The sequence below is a fragment of the Monodon monoceros genome, unplaced genomic scaffold (assembly GCF_005190385.1).
Source record: "Monodon monoceros isolate NGI ecotype Baffin Bay Population unplaced genomic scaffold, NGI_Narwhal_1 Super_Scaffold_1, whole genome shotgun sequence".
NCBI lineage: Eukaryota > Metazoa > Chordata > Mammalia > Artiodactyla > Monodontidae > Monodon > Monodon monoceros.
This window is the reverse complement of record NW_021703765.1, coordinates 26,755,786-26,773,111: the sequence shown is the minus strand read 5'-3', so window position 1 is coordinate 26,773,111 and position 17,326 is coordinate 26,755,786. Positions and strand designations below refer to the sequence as shown.

Below are 17,326 nucleotides of genomic sequence, written 5' to 3'. Positions count from 1 at the left end.
CCTTTACCAATACTCTTTATTTCTTCTTGAGATACTAGTGTCCTTCTTATTGTCCTTTTATATCAGCCTTGAAGGACTCATTTTAATATTTCTCATAGGCAGGTCTACTAGCAATAAATTCTCTCAGTTTTCATTTATCTCAGAATGTGTTCATTTCTCCTTCATTTTTAAAAATCTGTTTTGCTGAATATAGAATTCTTGATTGACAGTCTTTCTTTCAGCACTTTCAATATGTCATTCCACTGCCTTCAGACTTCCATGGTTTCTGAAATTGGGTGTTAATTCTATTGAGGATTTCTTGTATGTAATGACTTGATTCACTCTTGCTGCTTTCAAGAGTCTATACAAAATTACCCTTGTCTTTGACTTTTAATAGTTTATGATATGTCTAGGTGAAGATCTCTTTGAGTTTATCCTACTGGAAGTTTGTTGAGCTACTTTGATGTGTCTATTACTGATTTTCATCAAATTTGGGAAGTTGTCCAATATTCCTGCCCCTTTCTCTCTCCTTCCCTTCTGGAATGCCCATTATGCATATGGTGGTACACTTGATGGGTCCCACAGGTCTCTGAGGCTATGTTCATTTTTCATCTTTCTGTTTTCTTTCTGTTCCTCAGATTGGATAATCTCAATTGACTTGCCTTTAGGTTTTCTGATTCTTTCTTTTTTGTTGGTTTTTTGTTGTTGTTGTTTTTTGCGGTACACAGGCCTCTCACTGTTGTAGACTCTCCCATTGTGGAGCACAGGCTCCGGACGCACAGGCTCAGCAGCCATGGCTCACGGGCCCAGCTGCTCCGCGCATGTGGGATCTTCCCGGACCGGGGCATGAACCCGTGTCCCCTGCATCGGCAGGCGGACTCTCAACCACTGCGCCACCAGGGAAGCCCTGATTCTTTCTTCTGAGTGCTCCAAGCTGCTGTTGAGCTCCTCTAACAAATTTTTCATTTCCATTTTTATACCTTTCAACTTCAGGATTTCTATTTGTTTCTTTTATAATTTTCTCTTTATTGATAATCTCTATTTAGTGAGATTGTTCTCATATTTCTCATACTCTCCTTTAGTTTTTAAACATGGTTTTCTTTTGTTCCCTGATGATATTTTAAGGTGATTTTAAATCTTTGTTTAATAAGTCTGGCCTTCCTCAGGGACAGTTCCTATTGATTGCTTTATTTCCCTTGTCTCATACTTTCTTGTTTCTTTGCATGTCTCATAATTGTTTGTTAAAAAACTGGATGTATTAAATAATGTGACAACTCTGAAAATCAGATTCTTCCCTCTCCCCAGGTTTTGTTGTTGCTGGCTTCTTTGTTTAATGGCTTTTCTGGACTAGTTCTGGAAAGTCTTTATTCTTTTGTCATTTGTAGCCACTGAAATCTCTGCTCAGTCAGCTTAAAGTTTAGCTAATTATTGGACAGAGATTTCCTTAAATGCCTGGGATCAGTAAGCTTCTCAGTCTTTGCCAAGGAGAGCTGTCTGTGTGTTGGGGCATCTTCAACCCTCACCTAGGCAGTTTTCAACTCCACCTAGCCTTTAATTTCTGCTTTCATAGAGATTCAAACTAAGCCAGAGGTGAGAGCTTAGGGCATTCTCAGGTCTTTCTTGAGCATACATACTGTCCTGGGCATGTGCAAGCCCTACACATGCATGAGGTGTTCTAGATTCACAGCAATATGCCCAAGGCTTTTAAAGACCCCTTTGGATATCTCATTCCCCAGTTTTTCCTTTTAAGCTTTTTGATGAGCTTCTTGTTTTCCTCAACTGTTATCCACCACCTCCAGCACATTTTTTTCCAGTGTTCTCATTACCTTAATGGAGGAGAGAATTTGAGGAGGTCCTCACTTCACCATTTCTACTGACATCTTCAAGACATTTAAGTTTTGATGCAGTGATGAGGTTAGAGAAAGCTGTAGACCATCAGTATACAATAGTAACATAATATGAGTCACACATGTAAGTTTAAATTTATATTAACTACATTTTAAAAAGAAAAAGAAGCAGGTGAAATTAATTTATTTTATTTTTTATTGAAGTATGGTTTATTTACAATGTTGTGTTAGTTTCAGATATACAGCATAGTGATTCTGTTATATATATAACTATATATATATTATTGTTCAGTTTTATATCTACACATATATGTTCTTTTTCAGATTCTTTTCCCTTATAGGTTATTACAAAATATTGAGTGTAGTTCTCTGTGCTATATAGTAGGTCCTTGTTGGTTATCTATTTTATACATAGTAATGTATATATGTTAATCCAAACTAACCATCCCTCCCCCCACTTCCCCCTTGGTAACCATAAGTCTATTTTCTAAGTCTATGAGTCTATTTCTGTTTTGTATATAAGTTCCTTTGCATAATTTTTTCTTTAGATTCCACATATGAGCAATATCATATATTTGTCTTTCTCTGACTGACCTACCTCATCTAGTATGATAATCTCAAGGTCCATCCATGTTGCTGCAAATGGCATTATTTCATTCTTTCTTATGGCTAATATTCCATTGTATAAATATACCACATCTTCTTTGTCTATTCATCTGTTGATGGACACTTAGGTTGCTTCCATGTCTTGGCTATTGTAAATAGTGCTGCAATGAACATCGGGGTGCATGTATCTTTTTGAATTACGTGTTTCCCCGTATGTATGCCTAGGATTGGGATTGAAGGATCATATGGTAGCTCTATTTTTAGTTTTTTCAGGAACCTCCATGCTGTTCTCCATAGTGGCTGCACCAATTTACATTCCCACCAACAGTGTAGGAGGGTTCCCTTTTCTCGACACCCTCTCCAGCATTTATTATTTGTAGACTTTTTGATGATGGCCATTCTGACTGGTGTGAGGTGATACCTCATTGTAGTTTTCATTTGCATTTCTCTTATAATTAGTGACGTTGAGCATATTTTATGTACCTTTTGGCTATCTGTATTAATCAGGTGAAATTAATTTTAATAATATATTTTATTTAGCCTAATATATATAAATACATATATTATTATTTTAATATTTAATCAATATAAAGTATCACTGAGATCTTTTACACATTCTTTTTTCGTACTAAACCTTCAAAACCTACTTCGAGCACATCTCAGTTCAGATTAGCCACATTTTAAGTGTCAAGAGCCATATGGATACTATATTGGAAAGCACAGTTTTAGAGCAAGGAGTCCTGGCCCAGGCATCCATAGACAAGATTGACGGGGATATGAACTTGGATGGAAAAACTAATTTATCTTTATTTTCACTAACCTCCAATGAACTTTAGCATTTACTTCAATTATAAATACAAGCAAAGAACAACAGCCGTATTAGTAGTACCTGAGATTTTTGTCATTGTCACATGATTGGGTTCCCCCAGAAAGCTGACTCTGAGGTGGAGAGTTGGATGTAAGAAGTTTACTGGGGTATATCCTTGGGGTCAATACTTGCAGAGAAGTAAAGGCAGCAGAATTAGGCAGAAGTTGGGCTGTGATGCAGTCACAATAAAGGCCTCAGGTGAGCCTACGGTGAGTTCTGGAGCTAGAATGGCCCTATAGAGTTGTCCTGAGTTGTTATCCCGCATAGTCACTCATCAATGCTTTAAAATTATAATTGGTATTGGATCTGCTGCCCCTATATGCATAGCAGGTTTTTTTTTAATATTGTGATAACTGCATTTCAATATAATTGGTTTTCATTGCAATCTTATTTATTTTATTCATTTACAAACATTCTGGAAGGAAGCCCACAGGCCTACCAAACTGCCAAAGGGGATCCATGGCACAAAAAGTTAAGAACCCTGCTATGAGGAACGTGTAGAAGTCCTGGGAAGAGCAGGCCTGCGTGGGGCACTCTAGACAGCATTGCACAATGGACATTTATTTGTCTCATGATCCTCTACCTTTATCAAAAAATCTGACAATCTTCCCTACCCCCAATTGCCCCTGCTCTCAAAAAGCTATATTATTTGATGTTTTGTCATGGCTTCTCCTTAAAGGATCTTCGGTCATCCAGAGAAGAAAGCCACATTGTGAAGATTGAAAAACCCAATGAAAAGGGTAGAAGAAGAGAAAGTGGGGCAGCCCCTCAGGGCTCTTTGGGCCAAGGGGGCATCAGCCTCTTTCAAGCTGTGGGCTACCTCACAGGCGAGATGAAGGAATGCAGGAGCTGGCTGAAAGGTAGGCCAATGCCCAGGGCAGAAGCAGCCAGGCCAGGCCAGAGAGCCAGCCCTCCCTCTGGCTTGGACTGAGGAAGCTGCTCCCACACTCACCCATGGCAGGGCCCCCACATTTGAGGTCCTCCAGCTCAGGGCTGGCTCTGGGTGGCTGTAATGTATCCTACTACCTGAATTCCCATGGTTTCAGAATTCAGTGCATTCCACTGATTTTAGTTCTTTGCAAATTCTTCACTCCTACATGGAATAGATATAGGACAACCACATTAGCAACATAGAAGCCATTTTCAAACAAACTGAATGGTCATTCCTTCACTTATTCCACAGTCATTTTCTATGTGCCAAGAAAATATTGGCCTCAGCCTCCCCAATGTTCCAGATTCTTCCCTTTTAACATCATTCTTCTCCTAGTTTCCCTAAACTAAATGTTGCAACAAATATCCCTAACCTACCCTCCCCCACTTGCCCCTCACTTGTATATATTGTCCTGGAAACCAAACCAGAGAATGAGACAGAATGCATGTCAATACTCAATGTCAATACATAACTCAATGCTGATTTCACAGCTGGGCTAAAATCATTTCTTTCCAAGCCTTTTTTTCTCCAGACTGTATTCTTTGCTGCTGAGATACCAGCCCTCAACTGAGTCATACAGCTCTACACAAAAAGAGTTTCCTTCCCTCCCCACCTCTTCCTTTGGACCAATAAATTTCCCTTGGAATGTTCCTGGGGCTTCCTTACCAACCAAGGCGATGGCTGGAATAGCATTAAATTGGTCTCAGCACGGTGCCTCAGTCTGTATGGCAAAACTGACACCACTGTGGACTGATTGTCAGGCCACGCAGAGATTCGGGCTGGGCGCCAGACTGAATGAGGGAAAATGTCCTGGCTAGTGCATCCCTGTCTGCCTTGGTTGCCTCGCCAACCAGTGGTCCAGCAGGGAAGCACAGGCTGATCCCTGCTGATGACTCTGCTTATCTCTTTCAGATAAGCACCTGGCCTTCCAGTTCACAGACTGGGTTCTGAGGGGGGCCGCTCAGGTGATGTTCGTCAACAACCCTCTCAGCGGGTTCATCATCTTCATAGGGCTCCTGATCCAGAATCCCTGGTGGACAATCGCTGGGGGTCTGGGGACAGTGGTGTCAACTTTAACTGCCCTTGTCTTGAGCCAGGACAGGTGAGTTCCTCTCTCTGAGGGTCTTGGGTTCTTGGGATAGACAGGTGGAGAAGTGTTTACTTGAGTGACCTTATCCTAGTATCAGCCAACCACAGTCTCCTGAGTATCAGCTTTAAACATGTCACTGGAGTTCTTTACACAGTTAAACTTCTCCTAAGTTCACAACAAGTGACAGTACCAGGCTCCATCTGACTGTAGAGACTTCTGGAAACACTCCCTCGAAGGCAGGTGCAGAGGAACACTTAAGCTGCTCTTCCTTCATGGAGCCTACAATCTAATTGAGGGAGATAAGACTAACAGATAAGAAATGTCTCAGAATAATACAGTATATTATATATACAGTATATTATATATACAAGACAGTATATACTGGAGAGCTCAGAGAAGGCAGACCTCATTAAGTGTTGGGAAGTTTAGAGAGGGCAGCCTTGAGCTAGTAACATTGATGTGGGAAAGAGGAAGGCAAGAGGAGAAGGCAGTGAGGGCGTGGGGGGGTGGCATGGAGAAGGGAACAACAGGAGCTGAGAGGGGGCAGGTTGGGTCGGGGGGTGGGGGGCAGCTCTGCACCGGTGGTCACAAAGCCCAGTAACAACAACAAGTGCATTTTAGAGAACGGGACCATTTCCTCAGACTTTGCCATATGTTATTCCAATGGTTCCCAAACTTTCCTGATGGCCAGAAACACCTGGAGTGATTGTTAAGAAATGTAGTTTCTCAGCACCACCCCAGTCCCCCTCCCTCCCAGAGATATTCCCATTCAGTGGACCTGGAGGTGGGCGGTGTTTTAAACAAGATTCTCCTGGGTAGTTCTGATGATCAGAGAGGTCTGGGAATGCCCAGAGTCTCAGGTTTTTTTAAATTTGGTGGTCACCACTTCATTTGTAGATCATGAATTTTTAAAAACAGGACTTTTTAAAATTAAAATAATAGAGTAAAATAAAACAGATTAGAGTAATCCATATGTAGTAAAGGTAAACATTATTTTGTAAAATTTTTGTTTCAATCATGTTGGGTGTGTGTGGGGGGCGGTGAGAGAGAGAGAGAGAGAGAGAGAGAGAGAAACTGGGCCATACTATAAAATATGAACACATTCCTTCCTTACCATGGGGTACTGTAAAAATATTGAAAAACACTGTCGTGCCTTGTTACCTGTGATTCTTCCTGCCACTTCACAAGGCAGACAGTGAAGGTAAGAGGGTCCACATTTTGCAAGTGAGAGAAAGAAGGCTAGGAGGAGTAAGGTGCTCACGGAAGGAGCCACAACCAGTGGATGGCAGGGTTCAGGCTTGGACATGTGACCTGCGTCTTCTAACCTGGAGGTCAGTGCTCTCCCCGGCACGTGGACAGAGTGGACAGCAGATCCGGGGGCCCCTGGTGACCCCAGAGCCTGGGGAGTGATCCGAGTTGCTTGTGTTATAACCAACGCTGCACTCCTCCAGCCCCCCTGACATTCCAGTTCCACCAAGGCACAGGCATGGGTTGACTTGTCTCCCATGAGAAGTGTCAGTGTCCCTCTAAGGTGGCCTTGAGGGACCACGCCAATTCTAGCTGGGAGACCATACGAGATCAGATGAATAAGAGGCTGAATTCTTTGGGGTGTAGGTCTGGTAGGTGACAGAAGAAATGGGCTCCAGCCAAGATTTGTGTCTCTGTTTCAAGCAGTGGGTTCCCTATTCCTTGCTGCCACTCACCTACAGCCTCAAGGAGAGCTGGCATAGAAATGGCCTCCAACAGGGTCAGCTCTTGTCCTACTGTTCCATCACTGTTCGCCAAAACTGCCCTGAGGTGAACTCCACCCAGCCCACCTACAGGTCACCTTCAAGAAGCCTGTGTCCCTTCCTGCTCTGACAGTCTAATTCGCCAACCTCCCTCCTGACCATGATCCACTGGAAAACTTGCCAAGCCATTCAAAGAGTTGCTCCATGGACTCTTTTTTTGCTCCCAGTTTTATGAGGGAAACACACACATTCCCTGCCTAATCTTCCCAAATATCCTGATTAAGAATCTAAGACAAGTGTGCATTAGCTAAAAACCCAGTCCCTCAGCTTGGTTTCCAAAGCCTTCTCTGACGGGCCTCACCCAACCTACAATGTAGCATCACACTCTTCCCAACTGAGCACTTTTTCTTCGGCCTAACTAATCCTACCCTTCCTTCAAATCCCTCCTCTGCCAGGGAGCCACCCCTGACTACCCCAGTGCTCTCCTTTCTCTCTGAAAAACCACACACACACACACCCCTTCCCCGTGACACACCTCAGGTTTCTCTTAGATTTCCCTCTATATAAAGCAGTCTAGACTCCCCTGAGAAGCAAAGGGGAGCTTAGACACAAAGTGCATTATTTAATTCTAGATCAGTAAGGGTAATCAAGGTATGTGTGTGTGTGTGTGTGTGTGTGTGTGTGATCTAGAAATGTGCCGGCAGCTGTGTGACTACCCTATATTCATTGACTAAGCTGACTTTTTTCTGTGAGCAGCAGGAGGAACAGACCCAGTAAGTGCCAACAAATTCACACAGTACCTCTGTTTTCAACCCCAGGACAACCATCGCCTCAGGTCTCCATGGGTACAATGGGATGCTGGTGGGAATGCTGATAGCTGTGTTCTCCGAGAAGTTAAACTATTACTGGTGGCTTCTGCTTCCTGTGACCTTCACAGCCATGTCCTGGTGAGGCACCTCCTTCTTTCCACTCTCGGACCTACAGGGCCCCAAGGTGCTGTGTCTGACACTGTTGTGGGGTCCAGTGTCTTCATAGTCAACCTGGTTTGTCTCTATCTTGCAATAGTCCATGAGTTGAGTTGCAACAGAAGACGATCATTTTGAGTTTGGAATAACACGGACCTTTCAAAGAGCAAACGCTACATTTTTTTTTTTGCTGTACGCAGGCCTCTCACTGTTGTGGCCTCTCCCATTGCGGAGCACAGGCTCCAGACGCGCAGGCTCAGCGGCCATGGCTCACGGGCCCAGCCGCTCCACGGCATGTGGGATCTTCCCGGACCAGGGCACGAACCCGTGTCCCCTGCATCAGCAGGCGGACGTTCAACCACTGCGCCACCAGGGAAGCCTTGCTACTTTTTTTTTTTTTTTTTTTTTTTTACTGTGCTGACAACCTCCTCTGAATGATAGGCTTAGTAATAAAGGCTAACATTTACTGAGTATTTTCTACATGCCAGGCACAGTGCTAGGCAAGGGAGGACGATTACTGTCCCCAATTTACAGAAGGGAAGGCTAAGGCATGCAGAGGCTATGCAACCTGCCCCAGATGATGAACCCAGAGTCTGCACTATTCAACTCCAGCCTACATGGGAATCGTCTATCCTGTGGCCTAACCAAGACCCAAAAGCTGAAACTCACTTGTGATAAAATCAGAGAGCTTTCTTGAAACAAAATGTCTATATTTAAAGCATAGAATCTTTGAACAAGAAACATCAGTTGAGGTCTTGCTGTGCATTTGCCTCATTTTTTAGAAGGAATAAAAGTCAAGATGAAGGGTGTTAGGAACAAATAGGCCTCTTACATATGTAATGTTCAGCTCACTTGAACCTCCAGTGGGTCTATAGCGTTCCTATAGGTTCCTATAGGTTCCTGACTTATAGCGTCAAGGGGTCTGGTCGCACCCACTGTCACATGGTAGCAGGAAGCCTGAGGGGAGCCCATGTCCCCCAATCCCCTGAACTCTACCACTCTCTGACATGTCGACTGATTTTTAACATCTTTCTTTGGTTTCAAAGTCTGGAGTTACTAAAACCAGTTAGTTTAATTTAGTTTAAGTGCTGTTCCGTTACTTTTTAGGAGTGTTTGCAAATAAATTACTACATTAAGCATCCTGGGCAATTTACGTTTCTTCTTAGGATTTCTTCGTTAATCTGTCAGGACAAAATGCTAACGCAGTCATTTCTGTGGGGGTTTCCTTAATGTCCCCCACACGCCACGCCTGAGGAGGAGGAGAACTTGTCTTCATTTGCATACATTTGGTTTATAACTACATAGATTAAGCCCCTCAGACACAGTGCACTGGGTGGCAGTGTGTCTACCGTGCCCCCATCCCCACCCTCACTTCCCAATTTAAAGTGAAAAAGAAAAAAACATTGGGCCCCTACGCTGGCTGAGCTCTGTGCTACTATCCGGGCACTTCATGAATCCACTCACACAATCCTGGAAATCTAATCCACAGCGTAGGTACTAAGTAGTGCTGGAGTTATCCAACAAACAAAAATTTGCTGAGGGCCTGCTATGTGCAGAGACTATTCTAGATGTCGGGGAGAGCTGTGAGCAAGAGAAAGTCTCCATCCTCTGGGAGCTGACATTCTTCTTGGCAAAGATAGAAATAAACTCATCAATTGTTCAGTAAAACGATCATTTCAAGATATGATACGTGCTTTGAGGAAAGCAAAATGGAGCAAATGGGACAAAGAGTGATCCCAGACTTGGGTGGTCAGGGAAGGCCACTTGGAAGAGGAGACATCTGAACTGTCACCTAAATAAGAAAGTACCTGCCATCTGAAGATCTGGGTGAAGTATATTGCAGGCAGAACCAGTGGCATATGCAAAGACACCTACTGGAGGAGTATGATGTGTTCAAGAAACAAGACCAGAGGGGCTGAAGCCCAGTGAATGAAGGAGGGGTGGCAGGAGGTGAGGGCAGAAGTAGATGATGGCCAAGGCCCATACACCTTGTGGATCTAGTAAGCCTTTCTTTTAATTGAAATATAGTTGCTGTACAACGTTATATAAGTTATAGGTGTACAATATAGTGATTCACAATTTTTAAAGGTTATACTCCATTTATAGTTATTATAAGATTGGTTATATTCCCCGTATTGTACAATATATCCTTGTAGCTTACTTTGTGCCTAATAGTTTGTACCTCTCCAGTAAGCCTTTTGAGTTTTACAACTGTGATGAGAAGCAGTTAAAGGGTTTTAAGCAGAGGAGTGATAGGATGTGGTTTAAATTTAAACAAATCACTCTGCTGGTAGTGTGGAGAATGGATTTTAGCTGGAGTGGGAGTGGATGCTAGAAGCATAGTTAGGTCTGCTGCAATAACCCACAGAGGACAGGAATGCTTTAACCAGGGTGATGTCCGTGAAGGTGAAGAGAAGTGGTTGGGCTTGGGGTATATTTTAAGGAAGGTAGTTGGCAGGACTTTCTGGGAGGCTGTGGAGTTTGGGGGTGGGGGTGAAGGAAGACTCGGTGCACTCCTATAATTTGCCTGAGCACCTGGGTTGATGGAGGAGACGGAAAGAAAAACCAGTTGATGGTGAGGGACAGGACACACGTCAAGAGTTCTGTCTGGACATATTAAACTTCAGCATTCTGAGTAGAGATGCTGAGAAAGAAATTGGGTGTGCAAATCTGGAACTTAGTGATTTGGTCAAGATTAGGAAGGCAGAAGCATATGGAAGATATTTCATCCTTGAAACTAAAGGTTATCACCCAGGAGGAGAGGATTCCAAAAGAGAAGATCGAAGACAGAGCTGTAGGATCTTCCAAGATTTAGATGCCTGGCAGAAGAGTGGAAGAACCACTGAAGGGGACTTGAGAAGGAGAAGCTAGAGAAGCAACTAAGTGCAGTGTCGTGGTAGCCCTGACAGAAAGTGTTTCGATCCAGGCGGAGGATCCAACTGTCAAATGAAAGGGGCAGAGAATGACCACAGCAAGAGAGATGTCATCGGTGAACTGGACAAAAGCCATTTCTGTGGTGTAGGGAGAACATCCACCTGACTGGAGTGGGTTTAGGAAAGAATGGGAGTAGAAAAATTGGGGACAACAAAGATAGACAAGTTTTGAAGAGTATTGTTGTGCAGGGGGCAAAGAAAAGGGGCAATATTTGGACCAGAAATAAGAAAGGGGGAGGATTTTTAAGGTAGAAGGTACTAGAACACATTATGTATTTATGAGAGTGACCTGGAGAAAAAGGAGAGGTTGAAGCTGCAGGAGAGAAAGGAGAGAATTGCAAGAATGAAGTCTTTGAGAGACTGGATCCCAAAGTACAAGGAAAAGAATTGGCCTGATAAGGGAGCAAGGACACTTCCATTATATGAAAAAGGCAGAGAGGAAGAGTATGTGGGAACAAAGCAGTCGGAGTATGAATCTTATGGTCGGGAAAATGAAGCATTTCTCATCTTGTCATTTCTGTTTTCTTAGTGGCGTAAAGCAAGGTGGTTAGCTGAAACTAAAGGGAAGCAGAAAGTGAAGAATTGAGAAAGGAGAAAATGCAAAATTGTTGTCTCAGCAAGTTGGAGAGCTAATTTGCTAAGGACGTATAGTAGGGATTTCAGGCAGTCTTAAATGCCCAATTGAGATTCATCGTACTTAATTAAAAGTGAGCCAGTCAACTGTATCACATGAGTTCAAGTTTTGTCCTGCAGCTCACTGCTTGTGGGAGATGTAGAGTGTTGGGTGCCAGGTGGATGGCCCTTTCAGAGGAAACTGAGGCTAAGGAAGGTTCATTTCCTAACGCAGCTCACTCAGCCTGTAAGTGTAGGAGTTAGGATTTGCACCTCACTCCATCTTTCTCCAGAATCCACTCTCTCCCCAAGGAAGACAGAGGACACAGTCAACTGAAGGTTTCATTTTCACATGGTGGCTCCTAGCATAATTCCAAGTACTTCAGCTGAATTGCTATATTCGTAGCAGCCTCCTCTTAGAAGGTTATTTAAAGCATACAGTCTAAATGTTATCACAGCCCAGGATACAGTGTGATGTACATTGTAATGATCCAAAGGCAATACATGACATTTTGTAAGGATAAGATTTTGTTTAGTTTTCTTGGTTTAAGAAACAAGGAAATATATAAATTATTTTATAACATTTTCTATTGAAAACAAGTTATAAGACTTTTAAGTTTTGTTTCCCAAAGATGTAGACTTACATTGAACACCTTATTTCCAGTCCCAGGTAAATGGACCACTCGAGTCTCAAGGGAGCCAGGAATGGCTGTGCCAAGGAGAGGGGACAGTGAGTGGTCCAGTGACCAGAGCTGACTAGACAGTATAGACTGAAGGATGAGCGCAGCGATTAATCCTTTGTCCCTTCCATCTCCAGCCCTGTCTTTTCTAGTGCCTTGAGTTCCATCTTCAGCAAGTGGGACCTCCCGGTCTTCACACTGCCCTTCAACATGGCAGTGACCCTGTACCTGGCGGCCACGGGCCACTACAACCTCTTCTTCCCCACGACGCTGGTGGAGCCTGTGTCTTCAGTGCCAAACATCACCTGGTCAGAGATTGAGATGTCTTTGGTAAGTCACCACTGGCAGGTGTGTGGGGCCCTGTTTCCGCTGCAGACCGTCTCACTCACCACTTTGTGGATTACTCAGGCTCTCATCTTCTCTAGATGCACCTCCAGCAGGTGATGGGTCTTAGCAGAGAGGAGGACAGGAAATGGCCACTGCCACCTCCATACGTTCTTTCAATAAACCCCTACTGAGGACCTTATTTGTGTCGGGCACTTTATCAGACACTGGGAATACACGGAGAACAAAACAACATCCCTGCCTTCATGACGCCTACACTCTGCACAGGGAAACAGATAATAAACAAGTTCACAGATAAAGCTTAAGTTGACAAGACAGAACGGTGGGATTAAGGGGAAAATATTAAATAAAACAGATAGTTGGGTGAAGGGTCAGCACACTAAAATAATGTTTAAAATTAAGATTTTAAAGATATTATCAATAGAAGATGGGGTTAAATTTTTGTTTATTTTCCATATCAGCGGTTCTCAAGCAGGAGTGATTTTTGCCTTCCTGGGGAAGGCAAATGTCTGCAGAAATGTTATAATTATCAAGACTGGGGAGAAAGGGTGCCACTGGCATCTAGTGGGTAGAGGCGAGGGATGCTGCTAGATATCCCACAATGCACAGGTCAGCCCCTGTCCCACAGCAAAAAATTAACCAGCCCAAAATTTCAGCAATTCCAAAGTTGAGAAACCCTGCTTTATATTCTATCGCACATGTACATATTCATTTATTCTACTGATCTCTAGACATCAGAGATCAAGGGATATAATAAAAACCTAACATAAGATTAGATATATAGAATCGTAAAATTTTGCCTTTGTTAATGAATATAGAGATAGCTAACAGCTTACACTAAAGCAAGTTTATTATGTATCAGACACTGTTCCAAGCCCTCAGCTTACTAACTCATTTAACCCTCATCATAACCCAATGCTGTAAGTTCTATCATCATCCCCTTTCACAGACGGGAAAACCAAGGCACAGAGAGGGTTAGATCCCTGAGGTCAAACTGTAGCTAGTGCCTCAAATATTGTTCACAAAATCTGATTTCTGAGCCCTCCCCCCCAGCCAAGTCCTTTGTCTAGATGTGCTTAAACCTCTGGGTGGCCCTGGTGCCGGGCAGACACCAGGTGGGGTGGACAGCACAGGCCCTGCAGCGTCAGCCAAACTCCGAGCCTGAACCTGTCAGAAAAGGAAAGGCTCCCCTGCCCCTCATGGCAAACACTGCTGCCAGCAATGCCAAACCTTTTTCAAGCTTTTGTCTTTTTAAAAGCTTTACCTGAGGCTGAGGTTAGAATGGGATCAGAGGCAGGATTAGGGCCTAAATTCAAGACAATGGAAAAGACAGAGCCCTGCATTTAAGCAAAAGCCCACCCTCTCAAATGGAAAACTGCTGGGGTCAGAGCAGGGACAAAACTAATTTTGAATCATCAATGATCAGCCATCTGGCGACTGGACACACACGGCCTCAGGGGCACAACCCGCTATCCCTGAGCCCTAGGGGTGAGTCTGAGTGACAGCCACAGGGACATGTGGCACTGCCAGAGAGAAAGGGCCACCAAGCCCCCCACCCACCCTGCACGGTGAGGCTGTACTGTCCTGTGCTGAGGGGACCAGAGTGGAGACAGCCACACAGAAGAGGTACCTCTTGTTCATCTTCAAAACAAACAAAGTGGTAGGAGCCAAATCCAGATACCCTGAGGCCCAAGCACACCCTCTGAATTCCCCACCACCACTACTCTGACCACTGGCTCCTTTTCTTCTGCACATCCAGATCTGAGTTTTGAAGAATCAATGCCATTTCCCTCTTTCTCTTCAAAACAATGAGGGGAGTGACTTCTGTTTTGTTTAACCAGCTTGTTGTTGTTACACAAGGATTATCCGGAGTACATAGGAGGCCGGTCCTTAGTAAATTTCCACCGCACACCTGACTGCACTGCGCACCAGGGTATTGGCTGTGGCCCGGAGCACAGCTTGGAGGGACCAGGGCCACCATTCGCCAGGCTGAAATTTGGAAACCGGCAGAGCTTCATTCTAAACCCAGGCTTCACTCCAAAGCAGCTCGTCCCCTCATTCTTCTCATTCTTGCCTGCTTGGGCTTTAAACCTGGGTCCCCAGTTGGGAAGGTGGGAGTCGGATTCCCCGCGGCATCCTGCATTCCTCAGATGTAGGGAAGTCATGGAATATTTACTAAGTAGATTTCCAACCTGTTCCCACTCTGAAGCTGAGCTCCCTGGACTGGTACAAAGGGTTTTCAGGGTTTCTTTAAATAAGACGGGGCCCCCACCCTATGATTCCTTGCAGAAGTCTATAGACTCTGGCCCAAACAGTGCTTGGTGATTAAAAGGCCACCCATTTGGAGACAAGAATGGACATAGTTTAAAAGCTCTCTGGGACTCCTCAAATTCTCTAAAGAAATCATACTGACTCCAGAATTAAGTCAAGTTGTTAAAAAGAACAAAATTTCATCAAAGGGAGAAATGCAATGCACTCCCAACATGTCCAGGAGATTGTCTGTAGCTAATCCATTGCTCTCCAAGCTCTGTTGTACATTAGAGTCACCAGAGGCCCCAGCCATGCCTCCTGACCCCCCACACCAGTTAAAACAGAATGTCTGGGGAGGGGCCAGACATCAACATTTTTTAAAACGACCTTTAGGTGATTCCAATGTACACAAAGTTTGGAAACCACTGAGCTAACCAACACATATTTATTAAACACCTATTATGGGCCCAGGTAAAGGAGGCCTGTCCTCAAAAAGGTCATGTGAGCTGGTAATGGAGAGAGGAGTTGGCAGAATCTTAAAGCTGGAAGATAGTCGGCTAGGACAGCCTCCCCATCTTACGGAGGAGGCCACCAGAGCCCAGATTAGGAGGCAACATGCCAGCGGTTACACAATGACCTCCTGCAGAGCCCCCTAAAAGCTAGAGCTCTCGGGCTTCCCTGGTGGCGCAGTGGTTGAGGGTCTGCCCGTGAGCCATGGCCGCTGAGCCTGCGCGTCTGGAGCCTGTGCTCTGCAATGGGAGAGGCCACAACAGTAAGAGGCCCGCGTACCGCAAAAAAAAAAAAAGCTAGAGCTCTCGCCTCCCAAGCCAGTCCTCCCCCTGCCCTGTCAATCTCCCTCCTTTCCTTTTTGCCCTCAAAGAACTTTTTGCCAAGGTGTGGGTGGTTCAGCTAGGGCAAAAAAAGGCTATCTGACATCACTGCCAAATCAATCACCTCCAATTCCAGCGCCACCCAATGACTCTCAGGCCCAGGGATTTGGGGCTCCATGCTGTTCTCCAGATGTTCCTCGTGCTACCTTTCTGCAATGCGAAGTGCTCCTCCAGAGCAGGGGAAGTGGCTTCCCCTCCTTCCCAGGGTCCCACCATCCCCCAGGTAGCACTGAATGTGAGGCAGCCACCAGTAGACTAGGGGTCAAGCTCAGAGGCTCTAGTCTGGGCTTGGCCACAAAGAGCTGGCTGACCTTTGGTCAAATCATTCATCAAAATGGCCTAGAATATTTCCAAAATTCCTGGAATATTTCTAGAATTTCAGAAGGTCTAGGGGAAATCCCCTAGTGCCTGAAATCCCCAGTGGCAGTCCAGGGAGGTATCCTCTGGTCCCCTCAAAGCAAAAGCCATGTGTCCCTCAGAAGCACCTCTGTCTGGCCTCTGTGTTGCGGGACCTACCCGGCTTTGCATGAGGGATGCTCAGATGCCTGCCAGGTGGTGGAGTGAGGAGTTATTTGTTCCAGTTTGTGCCCTCCCACGTTCTCCCACACACTGGAGGGCACAGCCATCCTTCCGTTCCACCCCATTACCCACCCAGGAATGGCTCACTCCTGGCCCTAGGGCCTGGTCCTTGCATTATCAGCCCACGCTCCAGTGACCTGGATTCTGTTGACTTTGCAGCTGCTACAATCCATCCCCATTGGGGTCGGACAGGTGTATGGCTGCGACAATCCCTGGACAGGTGGCGTGTTCCTGGTGGCCCTGTTCATCTGCTCGCCACTCATCTGCTTGCATGCAGCCATTGGCTCAATCGTGGGGATGTTAGCAGGTAGGACAGGGCCCCCTCTCTGCAGGGATCATTTTCCTGGGGTCATTTTTCCCCAGCACACAGCAAATTGTCTAGACGTATCTTCACTGGAGTTTTTAAACACTGTCAGGGCTTGAGAATTATTTTTCCATTTCTCGAGTCTGCAAAGGGAGCAGATTGCAGTAGCAGGATGTGTGGAGAGATGCAAAGGGACTGAGACGTGTTGGCCTGTAAACTGAGCCCCTGGGAGCTGAGGGGTGGGAGGAGGGCAACCCAGTGAGGGTGGGGGCCAGTAGCAGACCAAGCAGAGGTATAAATGACCCAGCTCTTCGAAATTTTGACTAAGCTAAAAGGAAAACTTTTCTCAGAAATTGAATTGCCATTTGACAAATGTCATTTAATTTCTATATATGTGTATATATACACACTTATATATGTAACTGCAGACAGTAGAGTCAGAAATAGACGTCGGGCACTTTAAGAATAGGAGCCTGTTGATTTATCGCAATATTTTTCAGAAACTTCTTGGAAGCACAACTTTAAAAATAAATTGTTTTATTTGGAAAGAATTTCAAACTTATCAAAAATTATGAAAATAGGGCTTCCCTGGTGGCGCAGTGGTTGAGAGTCCGCCTGCCGATGCAGGGGACATGGGTTCGTGCCCCGGTCCGGGAAGATCCCACATGCCGCGGAGCGGCTGGGCCCGTGAGCCATGGCCGCTGAGCCTGCGCGTCC

The 17,326-nt window shown here is 44.9% G+C and overlaps 1 protein-coding gene across 5 annotated transcripts in view; it reads left to right on the top strand.

Annotated features, from left to right (window-relative positions):
- Window positions 1–17,326, top strand: part of SLC14A2 (solute carrier family 14 member 2) — a 450,567-nt gene that overhangs the window by 399,865 nt on the left and 33,376 nt on the right. For all 5 annotated transcript variants that reach the window (XM_029230049.1, XM_029230060.1, XM_029230068.1 and 2 more), the window contains 5 exons: window positions 3,980–4,160; window positions 5,144–5,333; window positions 7,870–7,998; window positions 12,379–12,571; window positions 16,465–16,612. In XM_029230049.1, the coding sequence (XP_029085882.1) occupies window positions 3,980–4,160; window positions 5,144–5,333; window positions 7,870–7,998; window positions 12,379–12,571; window positions 16,465–16,612 (841 nt within the window). The remainder of the gene's footprint in view (window positions 1–3,979; window positions 4,161–5,143; window positions 5,334–7,869; window positions 7,999–12,378; window positions 12,572–16,464; window positions 16,613–17,326) is intronic.